At 39.3% G+C, this 18,173-nt stretch overlaps 1 protein-coding gene across 2 annotated transcripts in view; it reads left to right on the top strand.

The window, feature by feature from the left end:
- Positions 1 to 18,173, top strand: part of PIAS1 (protein inhibitor of activated STAT 1) — a 60,210-nt gene that overhangs the window by 30,217 nt on the left and 11,820 nt on the right. For both annotated transcript variants that reach the window (XM_086756967.1, XM_086756966.1), the window contains exons 3-8: positions 8,497 to 8,581; positions 9,198 to 9,245; positions 10,734 to 10,824; positions 11,522 to 11,656; positions 14,784 to 14,889; positions 16,353 to 16,426. In XM_086756967.1, coding sequence (XP_086613093.1) covers positions 8,497 to 8,581; positions 9,198 to 9,245; positions 10,734 to 10,824; positions 11,522 to 11,656; positions 14,784 to 14,889; positions 16,353 to 16,426 — 539 coding nt within the window. The remainder of the gene's footprint in view (positions 1 to 8,496; positions 8,582 to 9,197; positions 9,246 to 10,733; positions 10,825 to 11,521; positions 11,657 to 14,783; positions 14,890 to 16,352; positions 16,427 to 18,173) is intronic.

Below are 18,173 nucleotides of genomic sequence, written 5' to 3'. Positions count from 1 at the left end.
GAAGGAATTACAGCGAACCACGTGTTTGACTCAAAGCATTTGAGTAATCCATTAATAATCGGTGAACCAATCTAAGCTTGGAGTGGTATCCCTTTTAAGTGTTTGCAGAGCTTGAGGCCTGGCAGTGGTGCTCGCATAGCATGAGAGAGGAAGCTGTGCTATTGCAATATGTGTTTTTAAGATTTACTCTTGCAGGCAAGATGTTGAGATTGCTTGGAACTTGAGGGAAATGTTGCTGGGGCTTGGAAGTCTTCACTAACCTGGAATCTTTTAGAGATGCTTTAATCTCCCTTTATGATGGCTTTTAGAAAAAGATGATATGGTATCCTGGTAGAGAGCTTACTACAGGCTGTGTTGTCTCATGATGAACTTTAAACTTAATTTGCTTGCTACTTTCTTGGTGGGAGTACAAATGCAGTAGAAGCAGGATAACCCATGTAGGGACATGGCAGTGCTAGCTTTTTAGTACTGCTCAGTTGAAGTGTTTAACTGCTATCAGTGCTCTAAGGACTAGAAGTGAATACTTTCAAGCCTGAATGGCAGCAGTTGAGTTCTGGGATGTATATTTAGGTGTCTAAAGAAATCGAGTAACTTCACTGGATCCTTCATACTCAAGTTATGTTCCTTCCCTCTGGCAAAATGATAGAACAGATGGGCAGTGGAGATGTGTGGGCCCAGGAGAATCAGCAGTGAGAGGAGAGCCGGAGTAGGTGGGCATTTACTCCATAGAGGTAGTTTGGAAAGGAAGAAAGTGCTTACACAGAAGGTCAGCATGAAACTGTCCTTTAATACTTACTGTTGGTCTTCAGAAATCCTCCTTGCTCAGAAATGCTCCAATACCTGACTGATTTTAAAAAATAATCAAACAAATATCTGTCCAGTTGCACAGAGTTTCCAGCTGGTCTATTCTGTTTATACAACGTATCATAGAGGGTTATAAAATACGTAATACTTCTGAATTAATTGTAGCCCTTGGAGTATTTCCAGGCTATTTTCATATATAAATTTGGGCACTATTTCAAATAAGCTCCTTTGAGTCTTTTTACTCCCTGCTTTTCCCACCCCCAGTGAAGCTCTGCCTATTCTTTCTGAGCATTAACTGTTAAAAGCTTAAGTTGAACAGCATCTGAAAATTGTCTTAAGCGATAAATGCAGTGGATTGAGCAGAACCTGAGTTCAGTTTTTCATCTGTTTTAAGCTGAAGAACGTGGCATTGTCACTTCGCAGTAATGCAATGTATTTGTAAGCGCAGTGCAGTTGTAACCTGTGGAAGTGGGTTAAGAGCTGGTCACCGCTGTCAGGGAAAGAATGATTTGTATGTTTACTAAAATGCTTCCCTTCAAGTAGTTTTGGAGTGTTTTGAAACGTTAAGGTTACACAACATCCATTGTGATAAGTCATTGAAATGAAGTGAAATGGCCAAGATGTCTCAGCAAGAGGGTGAGAAAGCAGGAGGAGAAATCTGGGATTCCTCTTGGTGCTGCACACGAGCTCGATGTGGCTGAGCTCCTGAAGCCCGCGGCTTGTACAGGGCGTGCTATGCTTCTGCACAGCCCTTGGCCCTGCTCTTAAGTGTCTGGTATACGGCTGGTTGGGGCGTAGGGTCTGCCTTAGGCTTGTCTGACATGGCTCTAGTGATCAGCAAGAGGCTTCTCCCGCCTCCCAGGGGAGAGGGCGGCTCTCCGAGGAGGGCTCTGGCTGGGGCAGACTTGGTATTGCACACTGTGAATGTGTTAATGGGCAGCAGGAAATTAAGGGTATGGTGGGTAGCTGCTGAAAAGGTGCTGCTGCTTGGTTCCAGAAGATAGCAGGAGCTTGGTGCTAAGAGGTTGTGGCTAATAGAAAGGGAGTGTTTATGTATAAACACTTGCCTTACCCAGACCTTTATACATTGTGGTGGTTTTAAAAGGGCTAGTGGTGCATCCCCAGATGGCGTAGATTCCCCCATTACGGTGCATCCTCTCGTCGTTTCTCTCCCATGTAGCTGCTTGGTTTCTGCTCGTACGCAGACACTGCAATGTACTGTATGCAGGTATTTGATCTCGCTTCCAAAAGCACTTGTATAAACGAACCCCATTCAGGATTGGTACAAGAGGTCTTGGACAAACTGCTTTATGAGGAGCTGTGTGTGTGTAATATTGTGTTACAGCTTTCCTGGCTTCTGCTGCGATTGACCGTAATTCAAAGCCTATCTGATTTTTTCCTTTTTAAAAGATAAACGTTTTCTGTGCCTTAATCTAAATGCAGTAATTTTTGGTCTAGCTTGGAGGCAGTGTATTAAATTTTTAGCAGTGATATTTGAAAGAGGATTGAACATAAATTGATACAATGCCTTCTGTTGTTTAAAAGAAAAAGCAAAATGCCTGTGCTGCAACAAAATGAGGTAGCTTACCTATCTGGGGGAGAAAACCAAGAATTATGTATGTGTTGGGTTGGCAACTTATACAGTGTTTAGGTTTTTATGGCTAATATTTTGACAAATTTAACTGATCAAAATTATGTACTGTATTAGGTTAGTGAATAACCAGTTAGACATCTCTTGTTTATCTTGCAGCATGTAGAAAAAAATTTGCTGTAGTCCTGATACTCTTACTTAACTATTTTTGCCTTTGGAAATAAACATGCTGTTATTGGAAATCATTGGTAATAGGCCAATTTAATGATGTTTTTTTCTCATGGCCTGAGCTTAGGTAATTACTGCAGTGTAAAGTGCGAGTTTAATTTTAGTCCATGTATTAGAAGGTAATATATTCTCTTCACTATTTAATAAGCTGCACTTGGTGATGATAGATGGAAAAGGTTAACTGCAATATATTGGCAGTGTGATGGTCAGCTGCAGTGGCATTAGGAAGCATCACCACCTCAACGATGTGATACCTTAAAATCTTTAATGAATCTTAGGTTATCTCTTCTTGAATGGGAATTTAGAGACTGGCTTTTTCTCAAGACAGCAAGAGGTATTTTACTGCAGAAAGATTGTGTGGCTATTTTTAGCCGTGGGTACTGGTGAGGTGGAACAGAATATTTTTAGAGCTGTAGAAAATGCAGCCACTCAAGCTGGCTTCTTTTTTTTTTCACTCTAGCGCTACGGGGTTTTTCCAAAATAAAGAACGAAATTGGTAGGAAATGTTTTTTGTGTATCATTATTATTACTTATACAAGCAATCGATTAGTTGTCTGTTTATATACACACATAGGTGTGCATACATTCGTGTACAATTTTAAGTCTTTTGGTCCTGTGAATGGTACTGTCATGTATTAAAATATTTTTTGCTCAAATTTTGAAAACTCATTGCTCATGTGAAATGCTTAACAACATGTACAATTAGCAAGGCATAATTGGGGCACTCTCACTTGATACGTACCAATCCCATATGCTGTTTGGATCATTACCTGAAATAATTCAGGAAACTGGTGATAGTGAATTGGTATAAAGAAGAGCTCTGAAGAAAAAACTCTACTCTGTAATATTTTTGCAATGTTTTAAGCATTTTAGAGTGTGTTGTAGTAATGTTGGGCGCCTGCACAGGCAACGAACCTGAGCTTGTGCATGTATGTGTTAACAAGAAAATGTGGATTTTGTTCATTGCCTTTCCTGGATTTAAGCTGGATGAATGAAGCGGTAGTAAATACTCCCTTCCACCTGCCTCCACTTCAGCACCCCCCCCCAAAAACGGTGAGATTCCGGTAAGATGAGGAGTGGATTTTTATACAGCTTGTCTGAAACTGTTCTTGTTGACACCCATTTAATTACGTAAGTCTGCTGGAAAAGGTTTTTATTACACTTTCAAAACCTGTCCTTGCAGATTTCTGAATTATTCAGGAAATTTTTTAGGAGCCAAGGTGAAGTGATGCTTGCAATTCATGGTATTTTTAAAAATCACTGTGCCTGTGTTCTTTATGTGTAAATTAAAAAAAAAAAAGTCCTTTAGATATTTGTGCATTTTGCTTCCTTCTCGAGATTGCAAAGGAGATGTGGCCTATAAACCACTCTTGACTAATCCTACGAGATCTGTACCATTCGGAGTGCTAAATAAAAGGTTATAAAATTTAATAATTCATAGTTATGGGGAGGAGGGGGAACCCACAAAACCAAAACCCCAAAAAACATTGCTGGCAACTTTTTTAAGAATGTTCAGATTAACTCTGTTGTTCTGGCTAGATTCCAGCTTTACGAGATTATGAATTCTATTTTAATGCACTCCATTTTCAATTGGAGATCTATTTTTACCTTTCTTTTGTTAAATAATAATAGTTGTTTGCAGAGCATTGGTTGCCTGTTTCTAGCCATCTAAATGATTTTCTTGTATGAAACTATATATTTGGATATTTGTAGTTTCAATCATATTCCAGAACTTTTAAAGTAAGTGATGTGATTGACTTGCCAGGATCTTTTTGGTGTTCCTAAACACAGCAGATACACCAGATGAATTCATAGAAATCTGTTAGCTTTTCCACACTCTTTAATTCCAGATGTCCAGTGTCTCTTCCTTGAGAAATCGGAAGCCCTTAGAAATAGGGGAGTTTGTATGGTCATGGATAAGCTTGGAAGCCTAGTATTTAGTAGTAAAACTGCTAAATTAGTTCTATTTAATTTTTATTGAAATTTTCGTGCATAGTTTGCAGGGTAAGTAAGTCTAGAAATAATAGATACCGTTATAAAAAGATGGCACGAAAACATCAGAGAAGACAGAAAACCACAAAGAAAAAACATATTTTGTCTCCTAGAGGATGCTTTTGGTTTTATTTTCTGCAAATCCCCCTTCTGCTAGGCAAGCCCTGGACCCACAACCAAGGTCGTCCTCCATACCCTACCCCTTCTGTGTCCCCGTCTCCCCAAGACAAACCCCCTCCCAGCTTTGGTTTGCAATAGCACCTGAGGGAGCAAAGTAAACCAGCAGATGGTTTTCAAGCAGGGCAAACAGAGTCTTTATGAAGCTGTTGACTTTTCCTTGCCATATTTAACTGACCTCTGCTTGAATTAACTTGCCGTGATTTTGCAGCCGGAGGGTAGATTTTGCTTTGCCTTCCTTTCTGCGGCCGGGCTGCGCGCACTGGTACGGCGTGGGGCACCGATTGCCGTGCCGCGCAGGCGGGCGGGAGGTTGTCCCGTGGTGTTGGTGTTGGGTAGCAATTGCAGGATCTTAACTGGAAGCTAGAAAATGCAAGTAGTGCTTTAAACTGCCACAGCCCTTGTAGAACGTCACTGTGCTTTCCAGTGTGGTAGCCTGGTACGTTCACTGTTCCTGGCCTCGTTTACGAGTTGTTTTGTGCTGGGTTCAACTGATCCTGTTTGTTCTTTGCATAGTTTGTTCTTGCTATTTCTTAATATTGCACTGAAGGGATAGATGCAAATTATATCTCTATAGTTGGCTGAAATGTGCCTGTTCCTAAAGGCTGGACTTGCTTATGGTAGCGTGTGCTTAATTGGGCAATTGGTGTTTAAATTTGCTCTTTTTCTGGTCAGTATGCGTGCAAGGGGCAGAGCTGTATCCTAATACTAATTCAAGAACCTGAGTATATCGCACTCTTAGTTTAGAGAAACGTAGCTTCTTGTCTGTCTTCCTCTGTCTGTACTGCTCAGTCTGTCAGGAGTTTTGAAATCTCTTGATTGGCTTTTGGTTCATCTTCGCCTAGTTAACAAGTTCTTTCTTCCTCCTTTGCAATTTGGCCATGCTCCCGTGTTAATCACAATGATCGCTTGTACACAAAAGCAACGTATTGGAAACACGGCCTGTATGTTAACGCTGTTTTACAGCTAAGGAGAGATCAGACAGCGCGTGACGAGGTCCGTCTCCCGTCACTGGGGACCACTGGTGTATCAGCTCATAGGCTTCTGCTTCCAGTTACTAAGATAAGTGCATAGGAAGTTAACGGCCAGCTTAAGACGACATGTTGGAGGCCGTTCTGTTCTTAGTCTAAACTGCCAGTGTTAAAACCAACCAGCCAGCCTCCCCCCAGCCCCAAGGCCTTCCTCCTTGCATTTTTCATTTCAGGTGGATTCTAGTGAGGAGTAATTCATTAACTGCGATGTGCACAGCATGGTTATCCATAATGCTCAGATTTTTTTTTTTTTTTGTATTTTAGTGGTTATGAGTTTGAAGTGGCTATTTCTGTTGCAAAAACTTTTAATTGAAGCAGAGGCTATTTTATAAATGTGCTAGAACTGTAACTTGTCGAGAAAACTGGAATTATGAAGGCTGCCATGTCAGCACTGAAGAATGTGCTTTTTCATTTTCTGCCACTTTAGTGTATAATGCTTTAATTTGGCCAATGCAAGAGCATGATGAAACTGAATGTAGAAGTTAGAAACCCACTTTTCAAGATCACATATCACTATTTAGCAAAAATAAGTTGCCTTGATAGCAACCAGTAATGAACAGAAGAAGAGGATTGAATTTTGGGGCCTTTGCTGTTTTGCTAACGGTTATTTTGCTCCTCCCTTCTTTCTAACAGTTGCAAAAATCCGTATAACCTACGTGATTCTTATCTTTAAATTGAGGATGCTACAAATCCAAAACAAGCAAAAAGCTGAGCAGCTGAAAGAAAAAAAGACTGGGAGATTTGAGTTTTTAGACTTTTGATAGTTGCTGTTTAAATTATTTGGATAATTAAGTTTTAAATGAAAGTAGCCTTAGTTAAATGTTCGGCAGCCTTGTTCTTCAATTAAAGGTGTTGGATTTCACAACAAACGTTTGCAAAAGCCTCTGAGAGCTTCTCTGATAATGCCAGAACTGACAATTTCTAGGGTAAAGCAAATGATACATGGGAGGAAAGTAAAACCAGCAGATGAAGACTGCCTTTAACCACGTGAAAATATGAAATAACTTGAATTCATTCAGTTCCCTGATCTGCAGTGCATTATTTAACGTTGCTAATTCATCTTTGTTGATTACAGTATGTAATTCTGATCATTCCATTTACAACTAAAAATAGGTATGGCATTGAAGATGGAATATTATAACAGATTTTCATTGTTAATTGTATACATTGTGTTTATATTTCCTCCCATTACTTACATTGTGATAATGTGAGCGTCTGTCGTCTGAAGCCCTGTGTGTTTCTTGTTTGAAGAAACGTAATTGAAAAAGTATTAAAAATAGATGTTGGATACTCTAGGCGAGAGTGCCGAGATGTTAATTTGAGGCTGCGTGCTGCAGGTGGTGCTTTTGGACATTCCAGTAGAACTTACTATTGAAAAAAAAGGAAATATATGCATATAAAAATATAAAAAGTTCTTTATTGCTTTTAAAAATGTTTACTCTTTGCTGGTATTTTCGCAAAAGTTGCTGTTTGGTCTATATTCCCTGTTCTTGCCCATCTAGTTTTAGAGCAACTGATACGCGGCAGCCACATGCGGTTCACTGTAATGTGATAAAATGTACAAGTCTGGTGGCATTGTCATGCAAGAAACACAGAAATGTAATTCTGAGATTGCTGCTGGTAATATTTATACCAAGTCAATGTCTCTTCTATTGTTGGTTCCAACCTACCACATGCTGTTTTTAACAAAATATCTGAAGTATCGCCCTGAAGTATTCACTCATCTGTCACTCCGGGATGAGTCAGGAAGTGTATTATAGTAAAACAAAAAATGATAAATTTATCGAGTGTTTAATACACAATAGTTATTCATAACCTTATAAAATTATTAAGAATAATGGAATTGAATGGCAAAATTCTTACAGCTTTCACTTCAGTATGTGTGTTGATGACCATGTTGAACAGATCTCTGGGGAGATGCTTATCTTTTTTTTTTTTTTTTTTTTAAATTTTTTTAAAGCCATTGTGTGTGGTTCTGTACTACAGTGGTGCCTGCAGCAGAGGTGAAGGGATGTGTTTAAATATAAGTGCTATTTTGGAGATGTTTAACACTGCTTTGGTTTTCCAGCAGATGCATTCATTCTGAAGTAGTGTTTGTTTTGTTATGGAGCACGATGGTACAGAGTAGAAGGGCTTTAAAACCGGATTTCATACTTTAATGTCTTGTGAGTTGTTCGCTTGTTATATATTTGGTGCACTTAACTCTGTAAAATATCTTATTGAAATGTGAGAAGCTGCATGTGTTGTACTTCTCAGTCACCTCGTATGCTTTTGCAGGCTAATCCATGATCTTATGTCTTAAAGAAAATCTAAAAGTGATACATGAGGATTACTAAGAATTTTGTTTTATTTAGTATCGAAGGATATTCAGCATTAAGTTACCATGACTGATAAAAATCTTAAGTTGATTTGTCTCAGCTTTCCTGTTATCTGTGTCACTTTTTTAATGTATACTTTATATGCATGTAAAGTTTGTTTGGTGTATTTTTATTTACAAGAGGGTTTAAATGGCAACTGTCTTGTTGGCTCTAAAATTGTTTACAGAAACAGATGTGTGTCATACTGTTGGGCTTGCTATAAAAACTGTGTGTATGTATATGTAGACACTTCAATGAAAGGAGATTGTTCTGTTAATTATTCTCTATTTGCTGATGATCTCTTGTTTTCTTCTAGCATCAGATAATAGTCAGCGATTTCGAGAAACCTGCTTTGCATTTGCACTGACGCCACAACAAGTGCAGCAAATCAGCAGTTCAATGTGAGTGAGTTTGATCAGTAATACGGTGTTAATATAAAATTTTAGAAGTGCTAGCTACCATATCTTTCATTTTGAAATGTGCTCTTAAAAGAGCACAAATGCGTGTGTAGTGCCTCAGAGAAGACTTTTCTGGAGAATTCTTTTCTACTTTTTGTGTTAGCTGATGGAGAATAAAAAGGTGAGGAAGAGAGAATTAAATACCACCACTGTCCAATGAATATTGGGAGGGTTTCTCTTGTCCTAAGCACTGTAGAAATACATAACTCTTCTTCCTGCAGCCCTTTCTCACCGTCAGTCAGATCTTTTTTTGAGTTCTATGTTTATTCATTGTGTAAAGATGGTGTACCTCATAGAGACCTATCAGAATGTCCTTTATAGTACACACACACACACAAAAAAAAGGAAATAGCAGAGGTCAGATGAGAATGTAATTGATTTATTTACCTTGAAAAATAAAAAAATATGTACCTTTTCGTGTGTCTTGAGAGTGGTGGTTTGGCCAGAAGAAGGAAAGGGAAGTGTCGTTTACATACATTGAACTCGCAACAAACTGAGAAAATATTGATGAACCTGTTCTGTAAACCAAATGTTTTAACCTGTGTTCTGTTTTTTCTAGGGATATTTCTGGGACCAAATGTGACTTCACAGTACAGGTCCAGTTAAGGTATGCTTTTTTATCGCCTGTTCTTGATGCTGTTTTTTTTTTTAAATATAGCCGATATATACTCTGCAGCAGGTCAAGCTTTCCTTCATGCAGAAGAGTCTCATTCTGTTGTTTTCTTGAGAAAAGCTTGCTGTTGGCTGCTTTGAAAAGGGCAAACTTAACTACTTGTCCTTGTTACATGCAGCTTTCCTGAGGTTGCTGGTGGCCTGATGTCTGATGGTTCAGAACACTGTGTGTACTTAGCTACAGCCAGCTGATTTTCGTCAGTTTGTTGTTTTGGATTGTGCATGTGTTCCTTTAACTTGCCCAGATTGCAGGTGTCTGGGCCTTCAAAATCTACATGCAGGAGGGGTGTTTTTTCCTAGCAGAGATGTCAAGCACAGTATTTGCTGGGCATGGCACCCCAAGGTCTACTTTCTTTAGGCAATGGGAGGCGAGACTTCGGGAATCACCAGATGGGGTCTTACCCTGTTGGTTATTTTAGAGGTTTTGACAAATGTATTGTAAGGTGATTAAATGCTATATATCCCTGTAATTCTGCGGAGGGATGTGAGCAGAGCTGCCTCCAGAGCTTGCACCTATCAAGAACAGCTGTCTTGCCGTTCATCCCCTTTGTCACGTCTGCGTGTTGAGCTGTTGACTCGCCAGAATGAAAGCGACTGCTTTTGGGTCTTGTCTATTAGATTGCCTTCTGCTAACCAGCAAGTCACACTGGCTTGGTGTTGGGTGGACAGAGGACAAAGGGACAAGGAGAGCGTGAGGGAAAATGGGCACAGAAGGCAGCTCCCCCTTTTTGAGAGCAGCTGCCTGTTCAGCTCAGCTGCATTGAGCAGCTGTAGCCTGGTGTGATGGTACATCTGTGTGGATGGGGCAGGTCCTCTGGAAGAAGCTCAGTGGAGTTCAGAGGCTCTTTTGATCCTTTGAATGCCTAGTGTCTGCGATCTTGGCCTACACACATTTTGTAGGACGAGGAGGGGTGTGTCTTATTTTGGTTCCAGTAGCAAATAAGCCTACCTGAACTTAAGTAAATAAATAAAACTGTCGGAACTTAAGAGGCTTGACATAGACATGAGGATAGTATTTGATGCTGTTGCTAAGCAGCTGGCTGGTGTGTTGAAGTTGGAGGAGGGACAGTTGAAGAGACTGTATTTTTTTTCCTTTATGAAACCCTAGTTTTGTATCAAGAGGGATCAGGCTGGAGAATTGGTAGGAAAGAAATTTGGATGATCTTTTGTAACAGGAACCTGCATGTCTGAATGACTGTCAGCCTGAGGAATTCAAGAAATCTGAGGAGGAACCTACAGCCATCTTGATCCAAACCTGTAATTCTGGGGGGCTTTCTTGCTTAATGACCTGTACAGCTAATTAGAGGACTGTGTTAAGCAAGATTTGTCATGCTTTCATAACTCAGTGGAAAAAAAAATTCTTCTAGGAAGAAGTGATCTTTAAATCACTGTAGAAGTGAAAGGTGATGCTCTTTGCCTTTAGGTTTTGTTTATCAGAAACCAGTTGTCCACAAGAAGATCACTTCCCACCCAATCTGTGTGTGAAAGTAAATGGGAAACCATGCAGCCTTCCAGTAAGTAAGATGTTATTTTGATATACATCATTTGATAGCATTATTGGGAACTGTCTGTCAGAAATTAGCCTGAGAATTTTATACTAAGCTTTGTTTTCACATTTTGGAGCATTTGAATGAAGATGGATAGATGAATGGAAAAGATAAATAAATTGTTTCTCAAGAGACCAGCCAGTAGATCCGAAAGATTAATTTTCAAAAAACGTGGCAGTAAACCTTTGTTTGACAGACATCCAGTGAGTCTGACTAAGATTGGACTCTGTTTTGGAGGTTATCTGTGCAGGGAATAGAACTGCCCAAGAAGGCTGAAGAGAAAAATGCCAACATGCAGTACTGGGGCAGCACACAGGACTAGACGGGGCAATGCTAGCTGCGCAGGCTGAACAGCAGTGCTGAGAAAGGAGGGATGGCAAACGTGCCTTCAGTATTCTGGTGGCAGGGTTAGGATTTAGAAAGTGCGAGGCCCTGTGTAAGGCTTGTGAAACATCTCATACTTTATTGTCTGATATATATGTGTGTATAGAGATCTTTAAATTAAAGAGGGAGCATGGTTCAGGTGAGACACAGCTTTTATTGGGGCAGGGTTGTGGTGAAAGGGGAAGAAGGCGAAAGCAGGGGTTTTTTTTTTGGGGGGGGGGGGTGTTTGTTTGGTTTTTTTTCTAATTTTGCTGAGGGGAAAAAATACTTTGATTTCTAGGGCTATCTTCCACCAACCAAAAATGGTGTTGAACCAAAGCGACCTAGCCGACCAATCAACATTACCTCACTTGTCAGATTATCTACGACGGTACCAAACACAATCGTTGTTTCATGGACTGCAGAAATTGGAAGAGTAAGTAACTTTGGTGCATAACGCTGTCTAAAGCTTATTAATTTCTACTTTGGCATCTGTTTGAATGATTTGAAAGATAAGCAAGTTTAATTGTGCAGAAAATACTTCGTGGTTTAGCAGTGGACTGTTCCTTCTTTTGATTGTATTGCTCTGTGCTAGGCAGATATGATGTGCTCCCTTAGATCAGAAGCACTCACATTTTCCAGTGTGATCTCTCTCTCTTCACCCCCCACCCACCGATCTTTGTAATTCAGTGAGGGCCCAGATAATAAGATCAAGACGTCTTATGGAACGAATTTTTGTTTGTTTGTCTTAACTTCAGACTTCAAGCTCTTCCTGCTTTTGCAGACTTGACAAACCTTATCTTGGCTTCAACTCGTAACTAGCATGTGACGTTGAGTACAGAGTGGTCTTTATAACCCTGTAGATGTGGACACGAAGCGTGGCAGCTCAGCAGGGCCCAGGAGATTTAATTTGCCTTTTTTACATTTCTGTTCACAACTGCTATCCTTATACTTAATATTTAAGAAGTCGTGTTTTTATGACTTTTTTGTGTCTGTGGGGAGAGTGTTACAATTGGTATTATAAAATTGCCGACGTTCCACTGGACTAATTAAATCTGGAATGTGCTGCAAAAAGTTACTTCAATAAATCAGTCTGTGAGTTAGTGCACTGCTTTCACTGATGCCAAAAACCTGTTAGATATGCATTACAGAGTCAACATGTACTTGAAAACCAGTGGCTTTGCCATTGCAACCATCCTGATTTTAGAAGTCCTGAGATGAAACCTTGTCCAAGAATTTAGAATTTATCATTGCGCAAAGCCTGGGATTCCTGAACCAGCATGGAAAAACCCTTACAGCCCAGTCATGCACAGTAGCCACTTATAAACCATTGTGGTAGTATTTCATGCTGAATTTCTTGTGGAGTGTAGAACAGTCTCCATTCAGATTATAAAATAAATGATGGTGGAATTATTTTTTTAAAACCTTCTTTTATCTAATGGGAACTGCAGGTGTCAGAAGTCAGCATCTGAAAATGAACCTGTTTTGGTTTCCATTGCAGAAGGGGCCTCCACGCGAGCTGATTAATCCCGGTTATTTCTCCGAATACAGTGCTGCACTTTTACTTAGGAATGCCAGTGAGGATTTAGGGAAAAGAAATGCCACAAGTCTGTGTGGACTCTAAGCTAATCTCTTGTGCACTAGGTAGTTTCTCAGATATTTTGGTTATAAAAACCCTATCGGCTGACTTGTAGCTTACACTGGAAAACTGGAGAGAGTCACAAATTCTTAGTGTATTTAATGAGAATTACATGCCAGTCAGAACGTCCCCACTCATGAGATGTAATGCTTCCTAGTGTGATTATTTGAGACCTTGGCAGTCAAATGTAAGGAATTATTTTATATTTGAATGTGCCTGTATAGTACAAAACTTGAATTCCCCTCTTCCCCTTCCCTCAAGAGTCAGTTGCATGTCTCAGCTGGTGTACTCTACCTTTCCTGAAGTCGTAATTGTGATTTTTACACAATCTATTTCAAGAGCCTTCTGTACAAGATGCCTTGGGCAAGTTCCTAGCTTTGTAGATTCAAGCTGTCAGTAAATAATTTCACAATGTTAATTACCATTTTTCTAACTTCTATACTAATTGAGGCATTAAGCAAACAAGCTAAAAGAGTAGTGGTTTTTAATGATGTGAGAAACATTCATTGTAAGAATAAAATATTTAAAATGTGGTGTTTCTGATGCTATTTCAGTTTGTGCAATTTTGTGGTAAGATTTATTACTGAAATCTCATCTTCAGATTCTGGTGGCATCCTAAATAACGGTAGATGTCACAATTGAATGGATTTTTTTGTTTGTTTTGTTAGTGGAAACATACATGGCAGTTGCTGGGAGAAGACTTCCATTTTCAATTTAAAGTGTATGAGTGTGGCTGCAGGTTTAGTGAATATTATTTCTATCAAAAAGTAACTGATGTACCCTAATGTGAGAACACAAATTCTATCCTTTCTGTTTTGGGAGTGGAGGGAAGAGAGGGATGTTGCTGGAGAATGCATAGTACAATATCCCATTATTAGGAAGACAGTTATTGCCTGCTGTTGTTATTACCTTGCAAGAAAAATGAGAGCTTCAGAAATCTGAGTGTGGTTTGACATCAGTTAGCGATGCAGGGAAGGGCACTGCCACTCCTGCTCGTCCCTTGAGGGGAGGCTTACCCTGCTTCCAGGGGGGCTGGCAGAGCTGATGTTCGATCTGCATCTCACCTGCTTGCATGCCAAATTATTTTCTGGTGGCAGAAGTGAGCGTCCATGGCTTTTTGCTGACACTGATGAAGGAGCGTTTGCATGGGCTGTTCTGTTGAGACTGATGGGGGAAGTGACTTAACCTCTTCCTGAGGGGAAGGACAGGCAATTGGGAGTGGTGACTTCTTGCCTGCTCCGTTTAGATTCACTAGAGCGCATCTTGGCCCCGCTGAACACTTGAACACTTTAACTGCCTTACTCCTATTAAGATTCAGCAGTGAAGTTAGCATTTCATAGACCGTAAGGGCAGGAACATAAGAAAAAGAATGTTGAACAGCGCTTCCAGACTGAGTAGGAAATACTGCAGATGGTGCATCTTTTTATGTATTGCTTTTGAAGAGGCATCACTGCTGATTTTCCTGTTTTGAAAACAAAGTAAGCTTTTATTAAAAATAAATAATAAATTTTGATCATATTCAACCTGACAGCTTCTCTTAAATGTATTGACACAATTGCAGCAGCTAACATTACTGATGTAAAGTTACCCTTCTTATATGGGCTGCAGACTGTGTGTCCTGAGTCAGATGCAAAACTTCCAGAAGTGTCCTATGTGCTGTGTCAATAGCTTGGTTTGCAGCTAAATCTAATCTCAGTGAAGCATGAAGTCACTTTTGTTGCATCTTTAAAACTCCAGTCTTGTGAAATTTCTGAAGCATGATGGATTTTCTCTAGTCTGAAAACATTGCCATCTAAAGTCTTGTAACTGCTTTAGAAACACAGTGCCCTGTAATCACAGAACAAATTGCATAAGCATTGTCTAAAATACAAGCTGTCTTTTGATTAAAACAGTTTTTACTTTGATCTTTTGTTCTGTTTTCTAGAACTATTCCATGGCAGTCTATCTTGTAAAGCAGCTGTCCTCTACGGTGTTACTGCAGAGGTTACGAGCAAAAGGCATACGGAACCCTGATCATTCTAGAGCGCTAAGTATGTCTGATGTACTGCTTGTTTAAAAAGGCAAAACGGCTTTTGTAAAAGGAGATTTGAAATAGGACTGTACTAACTGAGGTTTGGACTTCCTACAATTCTCTGGGTTTTGAGAATCTGATAGTGGTGTTCTTTGTATTCGGTTCCAATTCAAAGGCTCAGAGGCCTTTGTTTGTACTAGGAGCCGGTCCAGGAACCCTGTTGACACTGTGAAGGGAAAAATGCAAGAGAATCTCTTTCAGTTCAGCCATACTGGCTTTGTTTCTTCACAACTGAACAACTGTATTTATATAGTTAACTGGTAATTCAGTACCTCAAGCAAGCTGAACTAACTGCCTCGTACTGAACCTTGATGCTGACATGCTGGAGGAGAGTCTGTGAACACAGTTTTTATTCATTTGGCACGGTATTGTGGAGTGAGCTCCTGGAGAGAGAATGTCTAGCACAATACTCCTCCCAACCCCCTTCCAAATTTGTGTGAGATCCGCTGCTTTATTGTTTTCTCTGACAAGTACATGTTGGTATAAGTTTGTATCATAAAAATGCAAGCAAAAGCTGCTGCATGTTTCTTTTTCAAGGAGAGGTTGAAAATACCGCTGACACCTGATGGTTGTTGGTCATACTCTTTAATGCTCAGTAGTGTGGGTTGTACACAGCGCAGGACCTTCTCCAAAAGGGAAGAAGTTAGTCCACCAGTAAATCCAGTAAATATAGTGCTGGACATTAGCTTGTGCTAATGCAGTATGGTGATTTAAATGCACAAAAATCTAGAGTTTCCAGGTGGCTTCTGCTCTCTGTATGCAAGGTGGGAATGAGGGTGTAGGTCTGGTTCATAGAGCAGGCATAATGTGGACCAGAATTGTTAATTTAACCAGTGACCATTTATACAGTCCTTACAAGTAGAAGATAAGTAGAGATGAGGCTTCTGTAGTGCTAATATTTCCCTGCAGTTACTTAAAACTCAAATGTTGTCAGGGTACTTCTGATTTCCTGTCTCTCAAATTGCTTTTCAATTTTAAATAGCAGGATTGCTTGAGGAGTATTTCGGAGGTTTACAGTGGTGCTTGTCCACCTGAGAGTTACTAACACGTTTTTAATGTGCTTAAAGTTACCAGTCAAGTCAATGTGGCTCATCTTGTCGGTAGATTTTAAATAACTGTCAAGTTTGAACTTGCACATATATGAAAAGAGACATCTCTATATAAATACATTTTCTAGGGATCTTGGTTTAAGATGAGCTTTTCCTGCTTTTCACTTTTTAAATCTTGTTGTTTATGATCTTTCTAGAGAGTAAAGACTGCTTACGCTACACGTTTATTGTGTGAGCCTGGAACAATAGTCACTGCTGCTTGCTTCCAGTAAATAAGTTTAGCACAGGGTTTCAGACTTGTTTTATTTCTTTATCATCCTATTTGTGCTTTAAATCACCTGTAAAATAAACCTTTTCTTCTTTCAAACAACAGTTAAAGAGAAGCTGACTGCCGATCCAGACAGTGAAATAGCAACAACAAGCTTAAGAGTTTCTCTTCTTTGTCCAGTAAGTTTTTGGTTTTTTTTTAATTCCTTCAAAACTGATTCTGATCAAAATGTAACTTGTGGGACATATATTTGGTAAGGGTTAGCTTGTGTTTGTGTGTGTTAGCTTTGTAGGGACAGGATCCAGTGCTTAAGTTAGGTGTCACTGTGCTAAGCATGTGATACACTGCTGAGGAAAAAAATGAGTGTTCCATTAACTTGAGAACACTATTCAAAACTATATGTAAGCATATATTTAAATCTGTCACAGGATCTTCTGAGTGTGCGGTTTGGGTCCTTAATTGTGATACAGCCACTCTCAGTGGTAAGGTAGGTGAATGTGACTGTTAAAAATAGCTCTGTGGCCAAAGAATTGAGCATCTTTTAACTGAAATTGATTATACGCATGTGTGCCCTTTGAGTACTTAATAATCTTAGATTAAAAATGAAGCAGTATTCTAGAGGTTGTTCAAACAAAACTTGTTCCAAATTTGAAGTGGGAGAACACAGTTCCAGTGACTGTGAAAGTGGCAGATACATGCTGTATCTTGACCTGTTGGTTTTTTAACCAATTAGTTGCAGGGATAAGCAGTGCTTTATACTTGGGTTTCTGTTACCATTGGCTGAACCTCACAATATTAATATTGTGTGCACTTTTTTATCTTTGGGACTCGCTGCTCTTGTCTCAAGTACTGTGCACCTTCAGAATACTTGTTGTCTGTATTGATTGACAGAGATCTGTATTGCAGTATAACTTTTTAACCTCTTTTCAAGATTAAGGATACGTCTGTTTCCTGGTTTCGCTCAATCTGCTCAAGCATGACACAGTTTTCCGATTTGAGATCTAAAGAAGAAAACTGACTTACCTGATACTTGCAAAATTGAAGCTTATTTCTCAAGTTATTAAATATCTTCTTAAATTCTACCAATGTAAAGATAAATTTTTAGATATATACGCCTTGCTTCATAAAAAGCAGAGTTGACTTTGTTACTTTTTATATATGTATTAGATTGTTGTAAATCTTTTAAACACATTATTTTCATCGTCCTCAGTCTTAAGACTTTCGCCATATCAACACCGATGCTAGCTAAATAACACGTAAGGAAGATAAAACTCATCTGTAAGAAAAATATAGGGATTGCATGTACAAAATAAAATCCTGATCTGTAAACATAGAACCTCGTAACCTAGAATCTTATGAATCTATGACCTTACGTGTCACATCGAAACTGCTGCGGCTTTGGAGCACTGAAGTATTTCAGGTCCGCACCTGGCAGCTTATTTTGCTGAGTTGTTATAGTGGAATGTTTTTGTGCTGTTAGCACTTCATTATTTTAGAAAGCACAACGATAGTCCTGTTGGGTTTTTTGGTCATTCTTTAGGGACAATATTCTTAAAATTAATTCCCAATACAGACAAAAAATAGTAATTTGTTAGGAAGAATTAAATGAATTAACACCTACGCACCTTTTACTGTCATTATTTAAAATTAATCTTCATGCGTCTTTTGGAATTACACGTTTGTAATTCAGTCCTACTTGATTTGTCAAAATTGCCACTTCAGGCAGTTTTGTTGCTTTATAGATTGTTCCATGGGAGTTTTTTGACACTTCTCTTATCCTGATTGTCTCCATTACTGATCAAAGTTCTTCTGCAGCGCTTTTAGATGTGGGGTTTTTTTGATTACTGTGATTCAGATTAGTTTTAGAGCAGGCATATCCTCTACAGTATTGCTTTTAGGACTGCAAGTTTGTTAATACCTACAGAT

Source organism: Chlamydotis macqueenii, chromosome 12 (assembly GCF_036417535.1).
Source record: "Chlamydotis macqueenii isolate bChlMac1 chromosome 12, bChlMac1.mat, whole genome shotgun sequence".
Classification (NCBI taxonomy): Eukaryota; Metazoa; Chordata; class Aves; order Otidiformes; family Otididae; genus Chlamydotis; species Chlamydotis macqueenii.
Note: the sequence above shows the minus strand (reverse complement) of the source record. Positions and strands in the feature narration are given on the sequence as shown.